At 38.5% G+C, this 20252-nt stretch overlaps 1 protein-coding gene across 1 annotated transcript in view; it reads left to right on the top strand.

Moving 5' to 3' along the window:
• Positions 1-463: 463 nt before the first annotated feature.
• The window catches only part of LOC106067575 (uncharacterized), a 55478-nt gene continuing 35689 nt past the window's right edge, over positions 464-20252 (top strand). The window contains exons 1-9 of the mRNA XM_056009219.1: positions 464-544; positions 1920-2125; positions 5423-5518; positions 6644-6866; positions 7915-8180; positions 12594-12671; positions 13875-14020; positions 17426-17460; positions 19267-19384. Of these exons, the coding sequence (XP_055865194.1) occupies positions 487-544; positions 1920-2125; positions 5423-5518; positions 6644-6866; positions 7915-8180; positions 12594-12671; positions 13875-14020; positions 17426-17460; positions 19267-19384 (1226 nt within the window). The 5' untranslated portion in view covers positions 464-486. The remainder of the gene's footprint in view (positions 545-1919; positions 2126-5422; positions 5519-6643; positions 6867-7914; positions 8181-12593; positions 12672-13874; positions 14021-17425; positions 17461-19266; positions 19385-20252) is intronic.

A 20252-nucleotide genomic window follows, 5' to 3' on the forward strand; every position in this document is an offset into this window, starting at 1 on the left:
AAAGTAATGTCGGTTGTCTTGTGTTTGCCACATGACACCCTCGATAACCGTGGGCCACAAAAAAAAAAACAGATGACCTTTGCATTATTTGACCTATTGACCGCAAGGTCTGAAAGGGGGAACATTTCCATGAGAGAGGTCAACATTGAAATGTGACTCGAAGTCACGGAATGTTTAAATTCTAAAGTTTCTTGCAAATTCACATTCGGTACGAATAATCCTGTTAACTCTTTCTCTCCAAACTGACGATATCAACGTTGATTCCACCAGAATGTGGTAAAAAATTTACGGAGAGAAAGAGTTAAATCTGATGGAACCCAAAAGTTTTTATCTTAAGAAATGGGTCAAGAAGATTTTTACTTATAATAATGTTTAATGTATTCAGAAATCTGATCAGAAAACTATTTAAATGCATTCGATGAAAAATATTACATATATTTGTGTATGTCTATGCCAACAGATTGTAATAGAAAACACATTGGGAGAATGTCTGTTAATGTGGTAGTTTTCTTAGTCTTCATCGGTCAAATCTCAAGTACTGACGGTCAGTTCTGATCTATTAATGTCCTTAGTCTAATAACTTATTAGATACTGATATGTTTTGTTCTGTTGGCCCTCTCCATTATAAGACGACTATGTTTAATTTCGTTGAGCACTTTTTACAAAGCTTATAACAACTCTGTCTGTCTGTCTGTCGGTGTGGTAAAATGTTTGTTCACGTTATTTCTCCAACACCCAAACTTGGATTAAGCCTAAATTTTTCACAATTATCTCTTATTTCTGACATCACAAGAATCAATTTAAAAAAAAACAATTAGTTAATCAATAATTAATTACATCAATCGAAATTCAAAGGTCAACTGTTTTTGTCGCACATGGTTAACGAGGGTGTAATGTGGCCAGTAAATCCATATCAGTAATTAATTCTTTTATTTGTTATCTTAAACAAAGGAAAGAAATCGTACTTGACAGATATTAAGGTATAAGATGAACATTTTTTTATGCATTTACAAAGCGATCATGGAAACATTCATAAAGATACCCTCCTTTCCCCACCCTTTTACAACTAGTCCTGACAAGTGATAGGATTAAAATGTAAAATGTTTGTAAAATGTTTTACATGTTTCGGATGTTCCTTCAGAGTTGAAGATAATTACTTCCTAGTCCAAACCTCCCGCAGGACGACGGGGGATGGGAGCGGGCAGGGTTTGAACCCTGGACCATCGATAAATCCGAACGACAGTCCAGCGCGCAAACCGCACGACCAGGCAGCCATCCTTATACCGCATCGAGAACGCTAAAAGCTAAACAAAAACAATAAGTGAAAATATTTCTATCGCAAAAAATAAAAAAAAAAATCTACTTTAATAAAATTACACTTATTATAAGCTTTGGCCTTTGGATGTACTAAGGGACACCCTAAAAATCCCAAACTTCAGAATTCCATTCTTAACCCAGATTTCAACCCAGCACCCCATGCTTGGAAGCCAAACGCAAGGAAAAAAAAATACCCATTACATTTGTTTGTTTTGTAAAATGTTTTGTAAAATGTTTTACATGTTTCGGATGTTCCTTCAGAGTTGAAGATAGTTTATTTCCTAGTCTAAACCTCCCGCAGGACGACGGGGGATGGGAGCGGGCAGGGTTTGAACTCGGGACCATCGATAAATCCAAACGACAGTCCAGCGCGCAAACCGCACGACCAGACAACCATCCCAGGTTGTTCCCAGGCTCCCCCGTTTAGCCAAGCAGATTACATCCCTTAACCAGCCGCTCCTATTATGCTTTTTTTTATATATATATTTTAAAATTTAACAATTGCTAAATGTTACACCCTTTGCATATTTTGTATAAACCCCAATTAAATTCATTTATTTCGCGTGTTATCAAATAATTAGAGGTGCTCATTTCATTTACAGTTATGCTTCAGTATGAGTCAAGCGACGTCACTGGCGATCAAATGCCTGACCAGGTCAATGTGACTTTTAACACAGAAACAAAATCTCTAACCAAACTTAATCTCAGGCGATCGCGATATTTCAACCTTGACATTCCGGTCTATACTCTCGACACCGACCGTGAAGGATTTTTTCAAAAACATAAAGTAAAGACCAGACCCAGAAAGGTAAACACTGTCTTTTAAAATCAGTTTGTCCACTATGATGGACACTTAGTAAAACATTCATACAGGAATTCTTGCCGTCACTACAATTCCATTAAATTTTGTCTAATTTTAAACACTCTCAACGTGAGAGCATTTAAACAAGCATAAGAAAAAAAATAATTCTTTTTAAAACTAAGGTTACCTAAGGGAAAGAACCACCAATTACTGCCATTTATCTGAAAATGGCAAGGTTTTGCTCCCTTTCTACTATAAGAAACAAAATTAATTAATAAATATATTATTAGCTAATTGGTTAATTGTTTGATTGATTCGTTTATTGACATCGACTATGAATAATTGTGCTAAATTTCAACTTGATCCGAGAATGGGAAATGTGAGAAAAAAAAAACGTGTCAAAACGAAATAAGGGAATTAAATCCATATTTGCATTCACATTTCTCATTAAGTAAGATTTATTTCCTTTTTTACGATATCAAACAAAATAACTCGTCACTATTATTTTATTGCCAGGTTCAATGAATAATTGTGGAAAGTTTCAACTTGATCCGAGAATGGGAACTGAGAGAAAAAAATGTTTGAACCTTTTACCAGACAGACAGACAGACAGACAGATTGAGTTGATATTAGCTTTGTACAAATTTAAAATTTTGCGGGTTTTGAAAACGGCACAAACAATTTCCTTAAAGATTTGACAAAAGTAGAGAGTCCAGAATCCCTATCCATTACGAACTGACAGGTTCCTTTTGTTCACGCAGTTTGCAATCTTGGAGTTTTCTTTAACTCAACTCTTTCTTTCCACCCACACATAAGTCAGCTCGGTAAATGTCTCTATCTGCACCTCCACAGAATAAGTCGAATTCCACCTTATTTGACAACCAATTCAACAAAAAGCTAGCTGTAGCATTTATAACAGGGGTTCTCAACCTGTGGGTCGCGACCCCCTAGGGGGTCGATTGACGATTTGCCAGGGGTCGCCTAAGACCATCAAAAATAAGGATGGTTATTGTCTATTCTTCTATTGCTGTTGGGGGGGGGGAGTAGCGGCAGAGTGATATATTGTAAAAAGGGGTCGCCGAGCTTAAAAGGTTGAGAACCGCTGATTTATAGTCTCCCGCTTTGACTACTGTATATCTCTTTGAAGTGTCCGAAAAGGCTTCGGATTAATCCCTTTCATGAACCTTTGACCGTGGAAAGGGCTTTATCCCGTGACTAAGGATGAAGGCTCTTCACTGACCTTTGTGTCTGGGGGCCCCCGTCAACAAACTGTTCAGTTAACTTTTTAAGCACATCTGTTTGTTCATGGTTCACGGCCCTTTGAGCCGATGGGTTCCCACAGCGCATGCGCGGCCTGAAGCCAAGTTTACGAGGGTACAAACTTCTAATTTCTATAATGTGCCATTGCATTCTGTGGAAGGACAATCGCCGCCCGTATGGACCCCACTGTGGAGCGGAGCGACGGATACCAGATGTATACCACAGCAGAGACGGACTGGGTATCAAAATAGGCCCGGGCATTACCATATAAACCGGCCCACAAATGGCATGTCATATCATGGGCGTAGCCAGGATTTTTTCGGTGGAGGTTTTTTTTTTTTAACCCCCCCCCCCTCTGCAATATATATATATAATTTTTCTTAGGTTGCGACCAGACCGGCCCATTTGGTAGCGGCCCACCGGGCATTTGCCCGTTTGCCCACATAGCCAGTCCGCCCCTGTACCGCAGGTGTACCAGATGACTATATCAATGGGTTGCAAGAGTGGTCTGCGAATAACAAGACGTGATTCTGCGACAGCTCTCTTGCGCACACTGCATTGGCTTCCTGGGAATGGAAGTCTCGGACACAAGGTGGCCAACAAAGAAATATTCTTGCACTTTAGTGAACGGATCACTTTTCATGTCCCTCAGAGGGCTCTGCTCTACTTCACGACGTTTCTCACGCTTTGGCCTGCGGGTTTTTTTCAGTGCATGGACCAAAGGTTTGGAACTCACTCCCTATTGATCTCAGACAACACGCTTCACTACATTCAAGAAAAACCTCAAGACCTATCTATTCAAAACTTTTTATTAGATTAGTGTTATTTTAGCTCTCGTGCGTATGCCTGTTATTTTTATTATAGCCCCTCGAGCATACATTATATCTTTTAAAAGCGCATTATAAATAAAATTATTTTCTTCTTTTTCTTTATTATTATCATTATTATTATAGTTATTACCATTATTATTATTATTATTATTTTATATATGTAAAAAAAAAACTGTGAACAAAATCAATATCTAATCGGTCACACATTTAGGATCAACAACAATGGTTTTGATTGAGTGAAAACATCTTTAAATTTATCTTATGTCTTATGATCAAAGAAATAGTTTACCATGACTTGCATACATATTTTTTACACATGACGTAACTGTCAGGGGGAGGTAAGGCGAGAATGAACGTTAGTTTAATGTTTTGGTATGATTGTTATGTCCCCTTGTTATGAATGCAAAGTGTTGCACGTGTTGTGAACTGAATGATTTAATCTTGGTTGAATGTGCGAGAGAGTGCGTTAACTTAGTGAGGTCTTGTTCCTGGTCCAGGAAGCAACTGTCCAACCTCCCCCCTGACAGGTACACAGCTTTAGCGAGAATGAGCAAGAATTGCGTCACTCAACCCCAATGGTATAAAAGAATTTGATTGTATAGGCTTGATAGAAAGGCTTCTAGCACTATTGGCGTATTACAACAAAGAAAGAGAGCTAGAAGTGATACTTAGAGTAGGGATTGATTTTTTTTTATAGCACTAGATTCTTTTCTCTAAATAAACACTGTATGGGGAATGTTCATAACTTTTTTTTTTGTTGCCGTCGATGTAAAGAATACAGAAGTTTTGATATGTTATTTTATGAACCATATTATACGGCGCGGTGGCTGAGCGGTAAAGCGCTTGGCTTCCGAACCGGGGACCGGGGTTCGAATCCTGGTGAAGACCGGGATTTTTAATTTCGGGATCTTCGGGCGCCTCTGAGTCCACCCACCTCTAATGGGTACCTGACATTAGTTAGGAAAAAGTAAAGGCGGTTGGTCGTTGTGCTGGCCACATGACACCCTTGTTAACCATAGGCCACAGCAACAGATGACCTTTACATCATCTGCCCTATAGACCACAAGGTCTATTATAATTAATAATTAATTATAACATTATAAGCAGAACTGAGCGCTTAATAATCAAATTTCTAAGCCCTACCGCTTGTAGACTTTGCAAGTCCATGTTTAATATCTATTTGAATGTTTAATAAACTCTCTTTGCTTTGAAGGACATTGGCTTCTACCAGGATTATACAAATAATGCAGTGTTTCGAATTCAAAGGTCCCCTGAGAAATTGGCCTACAAGAAATCCAAATTGAAAATGGTAAGTTGTCCAGATTTAGCTTTTCAGGAAAACCTAATTTGTTTGAAACTGCACGGGAATTCTGGGAAATAAATCATCATCATCTTGAACAGTCTCTTGACTTTTGTCTTGTGCGCGCTGTGACGACTCCATAACAACCCCCTCCCCCCCCCCCCCAAAAAAAAAAAAGAAAATGTTTACCGTAAGCAACTGTCATTCTTAAAATTAAAAACAAGGTTACAAAGACAGTTTGTGTGGAAACACAAACTCAAAATCGGCCCCCGAAGTGGTCCACCCAGGCAGGTAAAAAAGGCAGGTTTCAATATTTTCAGAAAGAACATCATAATTTAATTCTATCAAAGACACATGAAAGAGAAGAGTGTAGAAAGAAGGTTGACAGATCTTGTGTGGTGCCCCAGCGGTCCAGCAGACCAAAGGATAGGTAAAAGTGAATTTGAAAAAGTTAAATGCGAACCTATCTTATCTTATCTTGTGTAATACAGACGTTACTTCAAAAAAGAAGATGATTACGTCCTACGCTTCATGCATTAGTCATGCATATTAACCAATGACTTAAATTCTGCCAAGTCACTGGTTTTCCTGGCTAGCTCAGGCAACCCATTCTATGCTTTAATAGCACTAGGGAAGAAGGAGTATTTGTACAAATTTGTCCCAGCATATGGAACGGTATGATTGGCCGTATATTTGTGGCTTTCAGAGTATTTTATTAAATATGGTTTTTGTATTTGAAGATTATGGTTCATGGTTTTATGAATAATTGCTACTTTACTTTTGAGTCTTCTGTCCTGAAGGCTTTCTCACTGGTACCAACAAGTCCACACGATGATTGAATCAGAGAGTACTACGCTTGCTATAACATGCCTGAAACGCTGTTAAAGAGTTATTTCAATATAGTTTAGAATAAATATAAATGTGTAACTGATGTTTGTTTAGCCATAAAGGCATGCCGGCTATTATTGTTTCAGAAAGGTGAGTTTCTCATGAACACCTCCAAGGATTCAAACCCGGAACCCTCAATTTGGAAGCCAAGCGCTCTACTACTCAGCCATGGCGCTGCCAATAAAGACAAATATAAATAAATATTTAAAAAAAAAATGCAAATTATGCTAACTATTCTTGTTTCAGAAAGGTGAGTTTCTCATGAACACCTCCAAATATCTCTTTGACTCTGACAGAAAGAGTCGAAATAGGCCTTGGAGAAAACCGACTTTCCAAACGTTTTCAGATTCTAGAAGGACTGCAATTCCACTTTCTACCACGACAATACTCGACCAATTCGTTTATGCTTTAGAATTAGTGAACACCACAAGGTCTGAAATGTTCGATAAGTCGCATGCACGAATAGCTCGTAAGTCACATGACGCCACATGTTTTAAAATATTTTTTTTTATATTAAAATCTTAGTTTACATTTACAGCTAAAAACTAAGATAAATCAAAGAGAGTTATTGTTAGCAAACAAACTCAGAGGCGGCCCACTTATCTTATTACTTAAAAACGAACATTACAGCCTGTGACTGATAATGAGACTTGTCATTCTCATGATATTTTTTCGACATTTTGGCAAAAGTCGTTATTGTAAAAAGTCAGATTAACTACTATAATTATGTCATGGGAAGCGTGGTAGAGAGGGTAAGTACGCTTGGCTACATATGAAGGGGGCTTGAGGTTCGACATCTGACTCGAAAAGAGTTATGTTTACTGAACGCCGATAGGCAGCACGGAAAACAATCTCCCAGATACCCACTCCTTCCTCTACCTGATCTACAAATGAGATTGGACCAGAACCCTCTGAGAATGCCATATACATGAAAGTAGCGCTATATTAAAAAAAAAAGCTAAAAAGCTATTAATGTTTTGTTTGTAAAATGTTTTACATGTTTTGGATGTTCCTTCAGAGTTGAAGATAGTTTACTTCCTAGTCCAAGTCTCCCGCAGGACGACAGGGGATGGTAGAGGGCAGGGTTTGAACCCGGGACCATCGATAACAACAAATGACAGTCCAGCATGCAAACCGCACGACCAGGCAGCCATCCATCATTGGAATTATTTTTTGTTTATTTAAAAACAAACTCAAAATCTATTATTGATAATAAGATTTTCGGATCTTATGTCAGAAAATGTAATTTTAAATGTCACAGGAACTTCGTCTTCTTCTTCTTCTTCTTCTTCGTAATCATTGTTATGTTGGAGCCTTCAGATGACTAGACCAATACATGAGACTTAGAGGCTCCCTTAAGATTACTAAATTCAAAATCCCAGTCTTCACCAGCATTCGAACCAGGGACCATCTTTAGAATCTAGAAATATCTTAGACTAAAATTCCACCTTCGGCAATGACAACCTTAATTAAAAAGAGTAATGTACATAATTTAATAAATGTCATGTCCGTTTCAGCTTCAGAAGTCAAAAAGTTAGTGAGAATGAAAGTCGTCAACAGCAGAGACAAGAAACTCAACAGCGCAGGTCAGAACTCCAACCGGTCAATATCGCGGTCAGTCCCACAGAGCAGACCGCGCCGCCGAGCAGGCCGGGACTACTACGTGGATGTGGTGGCCTTGGCCGACTTTAAAATGTACTCCAGGTTCTTAGCACAAGCGAACAACGATCACCTCACCGCGATGCAGAATATTCTAGAGAACTATGCTTATATCTTTAGCGGGGTGAGTTCTTCATAGGTTTAGTTCTCAGGTTATCGAAACTCGAATTTGTCAAATTTTGTTGTTGAATAATTTACTGCTCATGTCAAGGTATTCATCTCATTTGATTTCCATGGATGCAATAAATAGTTGTTTCGCCACTGAAGGAGGCTAAAGCGTGAGTGAATGTATAAACTAATTCGATGTATATAGGCAGGGCCGGTCCTAGCGATTGCAGGGCCCTATGCGAAACTAATTGCGCGGGGGCCTAGACTGAGTAGGAATATGGATAATAAGTGAAAATTAAGTTTTTGTATTAGAAAATAAATTCGGCTTTGCATTTTAGTCATTCTTTTCTAAGTACAAAATTGCGATCAAGTTAATTTTACTTTACCAATCTTGCAACCTGTGGCATATTTATATGCCAGTGACTATAAAAGTAAATAAAGTATTGGAACTTCCGATTAAGGTGAAAATTCGTCCGATTATTACATTTTATTGAATGAAAGCTGATAAGTGCTATTAGAGCATGGAATGGGTTGCCTGAGCTAGCCAGGAAAACCAGTGACTTGGCAGAATTTAAGTCATTGGTTAATATGCATGACTAAATGCATGACGCGTAGGACGTAATCATCTTCTTTTTTGAAGTAACGTCTGTATTATACAAGATAATGTCTTTTTTTTATCGCGCGTAGGAATGACGTTTCCCATAATGAATGACACATACAAATGATAATTTTGTCTATTTTTTATGAGATTTTTTTGAGTTTTCAGGAAATTTTAATAAGTGCAGGTTATTTCCAGGAATTTTTCGTATATATTTTGCAATTAATAATTACACATAAAATTAGCGCGGGGCCTATGAAAGCGCGAGGCCCACCACATAGGTTGCAGAGGCCTAAGACCGGCCCTGTATATAGGTCATAGTGTGAACGTTGTATCAACATTATGTAATTAAAGATGCGCCAGTTCTACGTGTATGGAATCATAATGAAACAAGGTTACAAAGACAGTTTGTGTGAAAACACAAACTCACAATCGGCCCCCCGAAGTGGTCCACCAAGGCAGGTAAAAAGGCAGGTATCAATATTTTCAGAAAGAACACCAGAATTAAATTCTATCAAAGACAAATGACAGAGAAGAATGGAGAAAGAAGGTTGACAGTTCCTGTGTGGTGCCCCAAAGGTCCAGCAGACTAAGGGATAGTGAAAGTGAATGTGATGTTAAATGAGAACATGTCATAACTGATGTCTTATAATGAATATCTAAATGATCTAATTGTTTTGTAATGGGTCATTCTCGTATTGAAATCCTCAAAAAAAAATAATTGTTTAGTTTTGTAGTCTATATGTGTAGTTTGTGTATTTCACGCGATGGTATGAAAAACTACTTATTAATTGTTGTTTTAAATTATGTCCAACTTATATGCATACTAAATAGATTTTTTTCTCTTAAAAAAAGTAAACATTATTTTTTGGTAAATGTAGTAGTTAGTAGGACAGAACTTACATAACGTAGCAATACAAATGTTAAAAAAAAATTGACAAAAAATCTAAAAAACATTTGCATAAATGTGCAATAAATATGGCAAACAGTTATCTCCCCTACTAAAGAGCCTCCAGTGTTTGATACTATTGTATTAACTCCACTTTCGGACGGAAAGGTTTTATGTATTTGCGGCCTACTGATACACACGACTCAGGCCAATCATACAGGTCAACGGCTGTTGAACAAGGGACAGTACTGGTAGTTCACGCAAATATGACCCATGTTGTGGTCATGTGACAGAAAGCCTTCCAGGAAGAGGCACAGTGTGTAACAATAGACAGTTGAGTCCAGGACAGAAAGGCGTAAGGACTGTGATGTACCTTTGAGTCCTTGAAAATGTAGCTGTACGAGTCTAGAAGAAGACAGACAAGGACTTGTAGTGTTTAGTAGGCAGTACTTCTATTGCCATCCTTCAGTCGTAGAACGACTATGGTTCATCTCAGAGCACACTTCCTCACGTCGCTGTGGAGCCCTATTTTGGAGAGACACTCCCGTCCATAGATAGCGCAGGTTAAGATGGCTTTTGCTTCGGTGGTAGAGGAGCTGGCCGTTTTTCGGATTGTGCGTTTTTCTTCCTGAGCTGAGACCCATGTACTTTCACTGTCCTTAGCTTTCTTGGTCACTGTCTCTCTCCACCTGTTGCGGTCTAGAGCTATGTCTTCCCAATTGTCAGTATTGATGTTCACTGATTTGAGGTCACATCTATGTAACGGAGGTGGGGGCGAAAAGTTTTTCTTGTGCCAGTCGCGAGTTGACCATAGAGGATGACTTTCGGGATGCGCTAGTCCTCCATCCGGCGAACTATTGTACAAGAAAGAAAGTACCTCCAACTTAACAGACGACTTGAAGCTCTGTTTTCAATGTACGGAAACAAGTCAGTGATGGAATTTCTACGTGACATTTCCTACAATTTAACTTTTGTGAAAGTGTATATATATAATTCTGACAAGTATCTTTTCTTTGTTTTCAAATTACACTTTTGGAATGTAAAGAAATGATATATTTTAAAATCATTCATTTTAGCTGATTATAATTTTTGCTTGCTCTTTGCATATTTATGTTTTAAGATATTTAAAGTGTTTATTGCAAAAGGACTGAAAAATAATGAAAACATGAAGATAAAAAAAAATATTGTCTCTATTCCTTTGTCTGAGCTATTTTGTCGGCGCTATTTTGTCGGCGCTATTTTGTTCGCGCTATTTTGTCGGCGCTATTTTGTTCGCGCTATTTTGTCGGCGCTAATTTGTCGGCGCTATTTTGTCGGCGCTATTTTGACGGGGTACCTATCTAAATGGGACGGGCGGACAGACGGACGGACAGACATTTCACACTATGCTAATAGCGTCTTTTCCCCTCTGGGGGGGAGGCCGCTAAAAATTCAAATGAAGTGTGTGCTAAGTACAGACTTATTTTCATAGTTTATAAGTCATCCCGTGTGAGAGCAAGTTGTGAAAGAATCTATTAGTACATTTGTTTGTTTGTTGTTGTTGTTTTAGTAGCTAGACACTTTATTGAATAACAATAAAATCTATAACAACACTTTTGTCTACGGGAGTACTGAAAAGGTAAAATAGTTTGGAAAAAAAAGTGTGGCATTGACCTTTTAGAAAAAAAAAACTTTTTTATTTAATTATAAACGTATCCATTACATTCGTTTGATTTTGTGAGTAGTTAATTACGAGAGAAATTTTTCTTTTCTTTAAAGTCGGTTTGAATATCAATGTTAATATATATATATATATATATATATATATATATATATATATATATATATATATATATATATATATACAAACACACACTTTGAACCAGTTTGAACATTACCCGCATTAATCACATTTATTTTTCCCATTAGAAATTAAGCTTTTCATGTCCAGAAATTTAGCATTGTAGAACGGGAAAGAAATTCTCTTTGACAGTTCAAAGTGTGTATAAATTTTTTTGACGCACCCCATATATATATATATTTATATGCATAAATGAGAGGTGTGTTTTTGGCTACGTGAGTAGGATCGTGTTTGAATCCCCGTAGAAATTTTAACAGATGTTTATTCCAGCTTTAGTTGTGTCTGCCTAGCGCAGAGACGTCCGCAGCCTACCCATTTCCATACACTCACTATACAGAATGCAGAAGCTATAAACGTACTCATGACACCTTTATTTAGTAGTTTCCTAAATTAGGTTGGGGTGTATGGGGTATCTAGGAAGGGTAGCACCTCTAGTGGACAGGCAGTCGTACCCTCTTTTTGAGGGTAGCTTGGCTCACTCTTAGTCCCCACTCGGTACCCAACTCTCACCTGTGGCTCCCAGAAGCTGTAGCATGCGCAGCTGCCACACCCTGGAAACGGCTTTGACTGGCCGGCTAAACCAGGTAGAGGGTATCTGACGTGTCCATGGCACTCAGTACACTGAGGTTCTGTCAAACCTAGCATGTGAAGTCTGGACTTGGCGGCCTGTGCGTAACGTCACAAAACTAGACTAATCGGACAGAATGGCAAGTACCAGCACAGTGCTGTGGAGTACTCAAGAGCAGGACAAGACACACAGAAAGTCTCTGGTCATCCACTGCACCCAAACTTGTCCCCGGACGTCTTGACCAAATCTTGCTTCCGGAAAAGGACGGGCTTTAGGGCGAGAGAGTGAGGTCGACGTGTTGCGCGAATCCTCTTCACTTTAATCCATATTCCAGCGCATGTCACTTGTCGTCCCCCCCCCCAACACAATTAGGTTGTTATTTTGTGTGAATGAGGAGTGGGGGTGGGTGGGTTACATTTTCCCAAATGAGATTGGCTTTGATCAAAGTGTAGGCTTTGTTCCAAGCTTTCTCTTTAAATGTTACTTATCGTTCAGCCTTATTATTGACAGATTTGTACATGTTTTCATTTCCAGGCTGACATGCTGTATCAAGCCATCCAACACCCAGAATACACGATTCATATTCTACTGAGTAAAATATACGTTCTTCAGGTAATTCATAATCTAATTCATAGTGCTAAGCTTTATTCTATGCAAAGCAGACGGCTGCCTGGTCGTGCGGTTTGCGCGCTGGACTGTCGTTCAGATTCATCGATGGTCCCGGGTTCAAACCCTGCCCGCTCCCATCCCCCGTCGTCCTGCGGGAGGTTTGGACTAGGAAGTAATTATCTTCAACTCTGAAGGAACATCCGAAACTTAAAAAACAAAACAGAAGTGCTTTAACTCTTTCTCTCCTAATTGACAATGCCAACGTTAATTTGAACCCATTAAACTAAATGCATTTTCGGATTTATAAGAATTAATTTGTGCTGTGTAATAAGAACATGCATTCTCCTATAATTCAATACCAAATATAACATTCTCTGTTAGCAAACAAAACTCAGAACTCACATAAAAAAGGGGAGAGGATAGCATGTTATTACCATTCAGGAATCTGACTATATTGGCCTATATTCATGAAATAAGCAAAACATTTATATTTATAAAAAAAAAACAATTTGCTGGACTGTGTTAGAATTCATACTATATATACAATATTATGGTAGATTGAAAAAAAAAAACGTAATTATGAAAGCTACGTGCTAATTAAATAATCGTCAAATTATACTTCGTGCCAAAACGTCCCCTGCGCCAAAACATCTCTCGCGTCAAAACGGCAACTCCAAAACGGCGGCGCCAAAACGTCACGTACCGTTCCACAACTAAAGTGTGGTTACAATTATTCCTGCCTTTACATTCTATAACGTGGCCTAGAAGCTTTAAATACTTGCGGAAAGTTGTGAACTGTTCTATTACAACAGCAAACGAAAAACATTTTAAACAAGGTTACAAAGACAGTTTGTGTTAAAACACAAACTCAGAATTGGCCCCCGAAGTGGTCCACCCAGATAGGTAAAAAGGCAGGTTTCAATATTTTCAGAAAGAATATCAGAATGAAATACTTTTAAAGAGAAGAATGGAGAAAGAAGGTCGACAGATCTTGTGGTGTGGTGCCCTAACGGTACAGCAGACCAAGGGATAGGTGAAAGTGAAGGTGAAGCTAGATGTGAACCTGTCCCCGGAAACGGAATTACTCAAATTTGAGATGTAAATAAGTAACGGAAATAGTCGTACAAATTGATTTAATTAATTTTTTTTTTTCAATTCATACAATAACGAAACACTTTAAATGATGTGTTGAGTTTTTCCCCCCAGACATTGGCTGCTTCACGTTTTACTGGAGTCAATGATACGTATGGTTATCTAAATGAAATTACGGCGTTAAATAGTCTCACAGCATTTTACAACGGTTATGGGCGTGGCATCGTTGGCATTTATGATCACGTGATGTTATTCACTGGGTAAGTACTTTCCTATTTTTAGCTGACCCCCCCAAAAAAAAGGCTAAAAAGACGCTATTAGTTTTGTGTTGTCTGTCTGTTGTCTGTCCGTCTGTCACGTGTAGATCCAAATAAACTAGAGAATATGTTTCACCATGATTGGAAAGACAATTACACGTAATAGAAGTCAGAAAAAAAGGTTTGTTCAATTGTTGTTTAAAATCTCTCTTATGACATATATTTATACTTTCTGTTTTTATTATTCCAAACACATTTTTAGCATTTGGCCTATATTCTGCTCCTTCTTCCCTAGTGCTATAAGAGCATGGAATGGGTTGCCTGAGCCAGCCAGGAAAACCAGTGATTTTAAGTCATTGGTTAACATCCATGACTAGATGCATGACGCGTAGGACGTAATCATCTTTTTGAAGTAACGTCTGTACTATATAAGATCAGATAAGATTATGTTATTTCATTTATCTTATTCTGCTATGAGACCAATACCTAGATACAGATCTACATTATAAAATATTACTATTTTTAATGAAACGTTCAGTATATTTATATGGTTGCTTATATTTCTATATAGATCTAATTTAGCTCTATAGATTTCTAGATCAAGAGCAGTGTTTCTCATAGTGGTCTAAATGGACCCAAGGGGGTCAACATAGACTTCCAAGGGGTTTACGGGATTAAAAAAGATCATTGGGTTAGGTTTATAAGATTTAAGATGCGACTACGATAGTGAAACTCAGTTAAGCAGGTCGAGACTGTAAATTTTTATTTCACATTAAGAACATTAATTGAATTAAGTCATGCACACACATAGGCGTAGCCTGGGGATGGGAGGGGGGGAGTCCGGTGTTCAGCCCCCCCCACCCCCATATCAAAACCACTCGCAGTGGGGGTAAAAAAGTAAAAAAAGTTCCCCTTTCAGACCTTGTGGTCTATAGGGCAGATGATGTAAAGGTCATCTGTTTCTGTGGCGTACGGTTAACGAGGGTGGCATGTGGCCAGCACAACGACCAACCGCCTTTACTTTTCCCTAACTAATGTCAGGTACCCATTAGAGCTGGGTGGACTCAGAGGCGCCCGAAGATCCCGAAATTTAAAATCCCAGTCTTCACCAGGATTTGAACCCCGGTCCCCGGTTCGGAAGTCAAGCGCTTTACCGCTCAGCCACCGCGCCTCCGGAGTGGGGATGGGGTGGGAAATTCATAACTGGTTTCATTGCTTTCGTTTTGTTTTTAGGGATCATATGTTCACGTTAAACCATCACTTGCTTTGTCGCAGACAAGGAGGCTTTGAGTCCCCCCCACCCTTTTTCTCAATTCTTCAATAAAAATTAAAGCAAAAACAACAGTCGCCAAATTCGATGAATTAAATTAGAATTTCCCCTCTCCTCGAGAGTTTTATTTCTACGTAAAAAAAAAAATAAAAAAAAAACCCAGCTTATATTAAGTTTAATTGTATTAATTAGTTTGGATCTAATCAGCCCCCAAAAATCACGTAAATGGACAGCCCCTTAACGTGGTAGGCCACTTCGTACATCTTGGAAGTATGGTATCAAATGACGCCACGCTTTCAAGGGAAGTTTATAACCGTCTGGTTAGGGCCAGAAAATACAAAAACAAAAACCTGATAAAATACTCAGGAAGACAAAAAGATAAAGGCACATTCCTCGTTCCATATATTTGTACAAATATTCTTTCTTTTCTGTTAGAGCAGCGGTTCTCAATCTTCTAGGCTCGTCGACCCCTTTTTACACCCCCCTCCACTCTGTCGCGACCCCCCCCCCTCCGCATACACACACAGCAATAGAAGAATGGACAAAAACAATTCATTTTTTTCGATGGTCTTAGGCGACCCCTGGCAAATCGTCAATCGACCCCCAAAGGGGTCGCGATCCCACAGGTTGAGAACCCCTGTGCTAGAGCGTTGAATGGGCTGCCTAATCCAGCCAGGAAAACCATTGACTTGGCAGAATTTAAGTCATTGGTTAACAAGCATGACCAGATTGAACTAGAACACACTTAGGATGTAATCATCTTCTTTTTTTGAAGTAATGTCTGTATTTAATAAGATTAAATGTAGCTTATGTTCATCGTGTGTATTTCTCACAGTCGTAGGCAGGGTCGGACTGGGTGTCAAAATCGGCCCAGGCATGACTATACACTCCGGCCCATAAATTGTATATCATACGATGGGCCTACATGTCATCAAAATAGTTAAGTTTAACATTGTATCGATAACTCTACAACGCTCTATATCTTTATAAGAAATACAGTCCTTAGGTTACTTTTTTATTATCACTTACTGACACTTAGTGTGTAGGCCCTGAAAGGATGAAGCCTACGATTAACACTGTCTACGGACGTCAGCTCTTTACATTATTTCGGAGAATGTGTTCAATTAAATTAGAATAATGACTATTTAGGGCCTACAATGTTGAGTCTGTAAAAAAAAAAATAACACGATACTCAGAGAGCCACTTTTATAAGAGAATGTTTTTGTTTTTGTTTTGTTTTTTTCAATTTAATATGTATCATCTTCGCGTTTATCACGCCCTTTGGGTGACCCTACAAGCCCATTTGGATACCGGCCCACCGGGCATTTACCCGAATACCCATATAGCCAGTCCGCCCCTGGTCATAGGAAACATAATTACTTAATGTGTACATGCTTATGTATTGCCTTTTGTCCACTGTGTGTGTTGACATTGTCACTTCTAGATCTACATTGCTCAATTGACCATTGGCGCAACCTTGTATATATTGGTGTATTATATTTTAACTCTATATAGATATATATATCTTATATCTCTTCATGGCCCAACCATGCGTTACACCACGATAAAGTCATGGAAAGATAACTCTTTTATCTCTACAAGTTGGAATAGAGTTACCCCACGTAACTTTCGCCTCGACAGAGATCACGGATCAGAAATAAAGAGGGGGGTTAGTTAATATTTGTTTTTTTCCTCCCGATTTTGATTTGTGCAAAATTTTAAACTTGATCCAGGATTTGGTGTGGGTGAAATAACGTGTAGAAACGTGGTTTTTTTTTACTTTCCAGACATATAGAATTAGATGATATAAGTTTTGTAAAAAGGAAGTGACTATTCGAAAAAAATTAAAAAAAAACAACAAAAAAAAACACGTCTCCACTGAGATTCAAATACGAGATTCGAAAGCCAAGCAATGTTCCACTCTAAACAATATTTCTTACTTTGTATAATCGTGTAATTTTAAATAGAAAAAAATAAATACATTCAAAAGTTATTGTATAGAGTCAGTTAAAATACTGTAAATTTGTAGAAAGGCATTTTAAACAGAATCATTTAAATAGATTCATTGAAAATGTCATTATAAATGAAATAGTTTTAAGAATAACGAGAAATGTCGCATCCATTTTTTTATGTTATAGTTATGACCTCTGTGATCAAGGTGCACCGGTCTCAGGTAAGTGCTGATTAACGGTCACTTTTTTTTTTTAAATATCGTTAAGGTCTTTTGACAGACAGTGTACAAATCAAACCAGAACATAAAACTAAAATGCTATTTCTTCTTCTTCTTCTTCTTCTAGCCAGCTTTATTGCTGCTGAGCTGGGAGCTCTTTAGCAGACTGTGCCAAGGAAAAAAAGTGTGCTGTTTTCTTCAGTTGTTCAGCACTGCCGTACAGGGTGTTGGTTATGTTGGGCTGTAGTGGAAGTAGGGTCTGCCTAAGGTGGATTAGGGAGGGGCGTTCAAAGAGGATATGGTTTACGGTTTCAAAGGGGTGGGCGCAGTGTCTGCAAAGGGGGTAGTTGTGTGGAGTTTATTTTGTTCAGGTGGTAATTTAATAGTGGTGTGTGTCCTGTTCTTAGTTGGAAGATTGTAGATTGTTCTTTGCGGGGGAGGAAGTTAATACTGTCCAGTTTGTTAGGCGTAGTCATTTCTTTGTACATGGCTATTCCTGTGTTTCCTGATGCCCATTGGTTGAAGCTACTCCTCTTTGTGATTGTTGACTAACAAAATGCTATCTAACGTTGGTCGGACAACTCAATAGAACAAACTAGAACCTTAGTTCTCCTCAATATTATTAAATCATTCATTAGTACAGGGGTTCTCAACCTGTGGGACGCGAACCCCTTGGGGGTCGATTGACCATTTGCCAGGGGTCGCCTAAGACCATCGAAAATTTGGATCGGTATTGTCTACTCTTCTATTGCTGTGTGTGTGTGTGGGGGGGGGGGGGGGTCGCGGCAGAGTGGGGGGTTGTAAAAAGGGGTCGCCGAGCTTAAAAGGTTGAGAACCGCTGCATTAGTACAATACCAAAAATACATACCTTCACTTAATAAAATATATATTCGCAGTTACAATCACACAAAAAAAAAAAAAAAAAAAAAAATTAAATTTCCAATGGGTAAGATCCAGATGCGGACTTAGCAGTGGACAAGATCCTTGGCGAGTGTCACATGCTGGGTCCTGAGCCTTAAGGGTAAATACGTATATACCGTACCACACTGTGCTAACGGGATAGTCCGCCCTAACACCTTTTTTTTTTGCTACAAACATAGTGCCTAACGTAAGTACTGTACTATTGGCAATTTGACTACATTACGTACTATATTGTACCTGTTCTGCATGAAAGAATTCGCCTTTAAGGTTATTGAGCGTAACTAATGATTCAGAAACTATTGTATGATGAGAAATCAATAAACTGGATACTATTAATTCCTTCCAGACCCGCTGGAGTCAGAAAGTAACTATTTGTATGTTTGTTTCACATGTTTCGGATGTTCCTTCAGAGTTGAAGATAGTTTACTTCCTAGTCCAAACCTCCCGCAGGACGACGGGGGATGGGAGCGGGCAGGGTTTGAACCCTCGACCGTCGATAAATCCGAACGACAGTCCAGCGCGCAAACGGCACGACCAGGCAGCCATTCTAACTGTTAGCCTAATTTCTAGGAAGAACCAGAACACTTGCAATTTAACTTTTACATAGTTTAACAAATCCTAGTTTATACGAACTGATCTGGTTTTCAAAGAAGACGGTTACAGAGAATCTCCAAGCGCGGGCCCCCATCAGGCGCGGGGCCTGGGTCAGTTGCCCCACTTCCCATCCCCTAAGGCCGCTACTGGTAAAATCACATACATAATAACACAGTCTACGCTTTCTTATTATCATAAGCAATTAGCTAAGCGGAAGTAACATTTCCAAACTTACCCAGAGAACACAAAGGACCTTGACCTATGCTCTAAAATGGCGATCGTTTTATCTCTCAGGGTCGACTTTTAATGCAACAATGTGTCAAACAGATGGCAAGAGTGTTTCTGTGATTTGGGATCGTCAAGGTTATAATTACGATACCATAGATACCGTAGCACATGAACTGGCACATAGGTAATTAATTACTGACAGGACGTCATCTCTCTCTATAATTCTTTTCATAGCCCTACCATGCAAGTCATGGAAAGGTAACTCTTTTATTTCTGCAAGTCGGACTAGAGTTGCCCCACGTAAATTTTGCCTCGACAGAAAAAAACAAAAGAAAGGGGGTGAGAACAAATAATCTTTCTCTTTGTACCAGGCATGATAAACTCAGTAAGATGTATGGGCCACATTAAAAAAAAAAACTTACTATGAACTGAAGGGCCGCAGCCAAAAATCATTTGGAAAGCAGCCTACTAGTTTTATGTAAATCAGAAACAAAAAAAACAAAAGAATAAAATAATTAATGGAATACCTGTCCCTTAGTTAGCTTAATTTGTAGTAATATTTTTTTTCATTAAAAATTATTATGATTACTCATTATTTTCATTGTCCTCATGCTTGACATCTTTACTGGTGCAAGTTTATTAGTATCAGGTTAAAGTTTCTTTACGCCTGACACTTTTATAACTAATTGCAAATTTCGATTAGTTAATCTCGAACGGGGAGGTGATTTTTGTAGCTTTCAATATGGAAATGAACTGCTCATAGAGATAAGTTCCTGCAAACATAGTTAGAATTCTGGGTCAAATATTCCGCAATTCAACGTACCTTTTAGGTAAATGATTGTAAAATTTTGGCACAGCCACTTCTAAATGCTTCGCTTTCAACAAAGAATCTGACTGCAAATTGTCACCAGTATTTTCAGGAGCCAATTAACGCTACAAATATTCTTGGCTCATTTGTAACGAAGTCACGAAAACAGTCTTTGAAATTAACTAATAACGATTTGAGATGGACCTGATTACCAAATGCTGCAGCCGTATTTATTTTTGTTAAG

Source organism: Biomphalaria glabrata, chromosome 13 (genome assembly GCF_947242115.1).
Source record: "Biomphalaria glabrata chromosome 13, xgBioGlab47.1, whole genome shotgun sequence".
In the NCBI taxonomy this organism is placed as follows: Eukaryota; Metazoa; Mollusca; class Gastropoda; family Planorbidae; genus Biomphalaria; species Biomphalaria glabrata.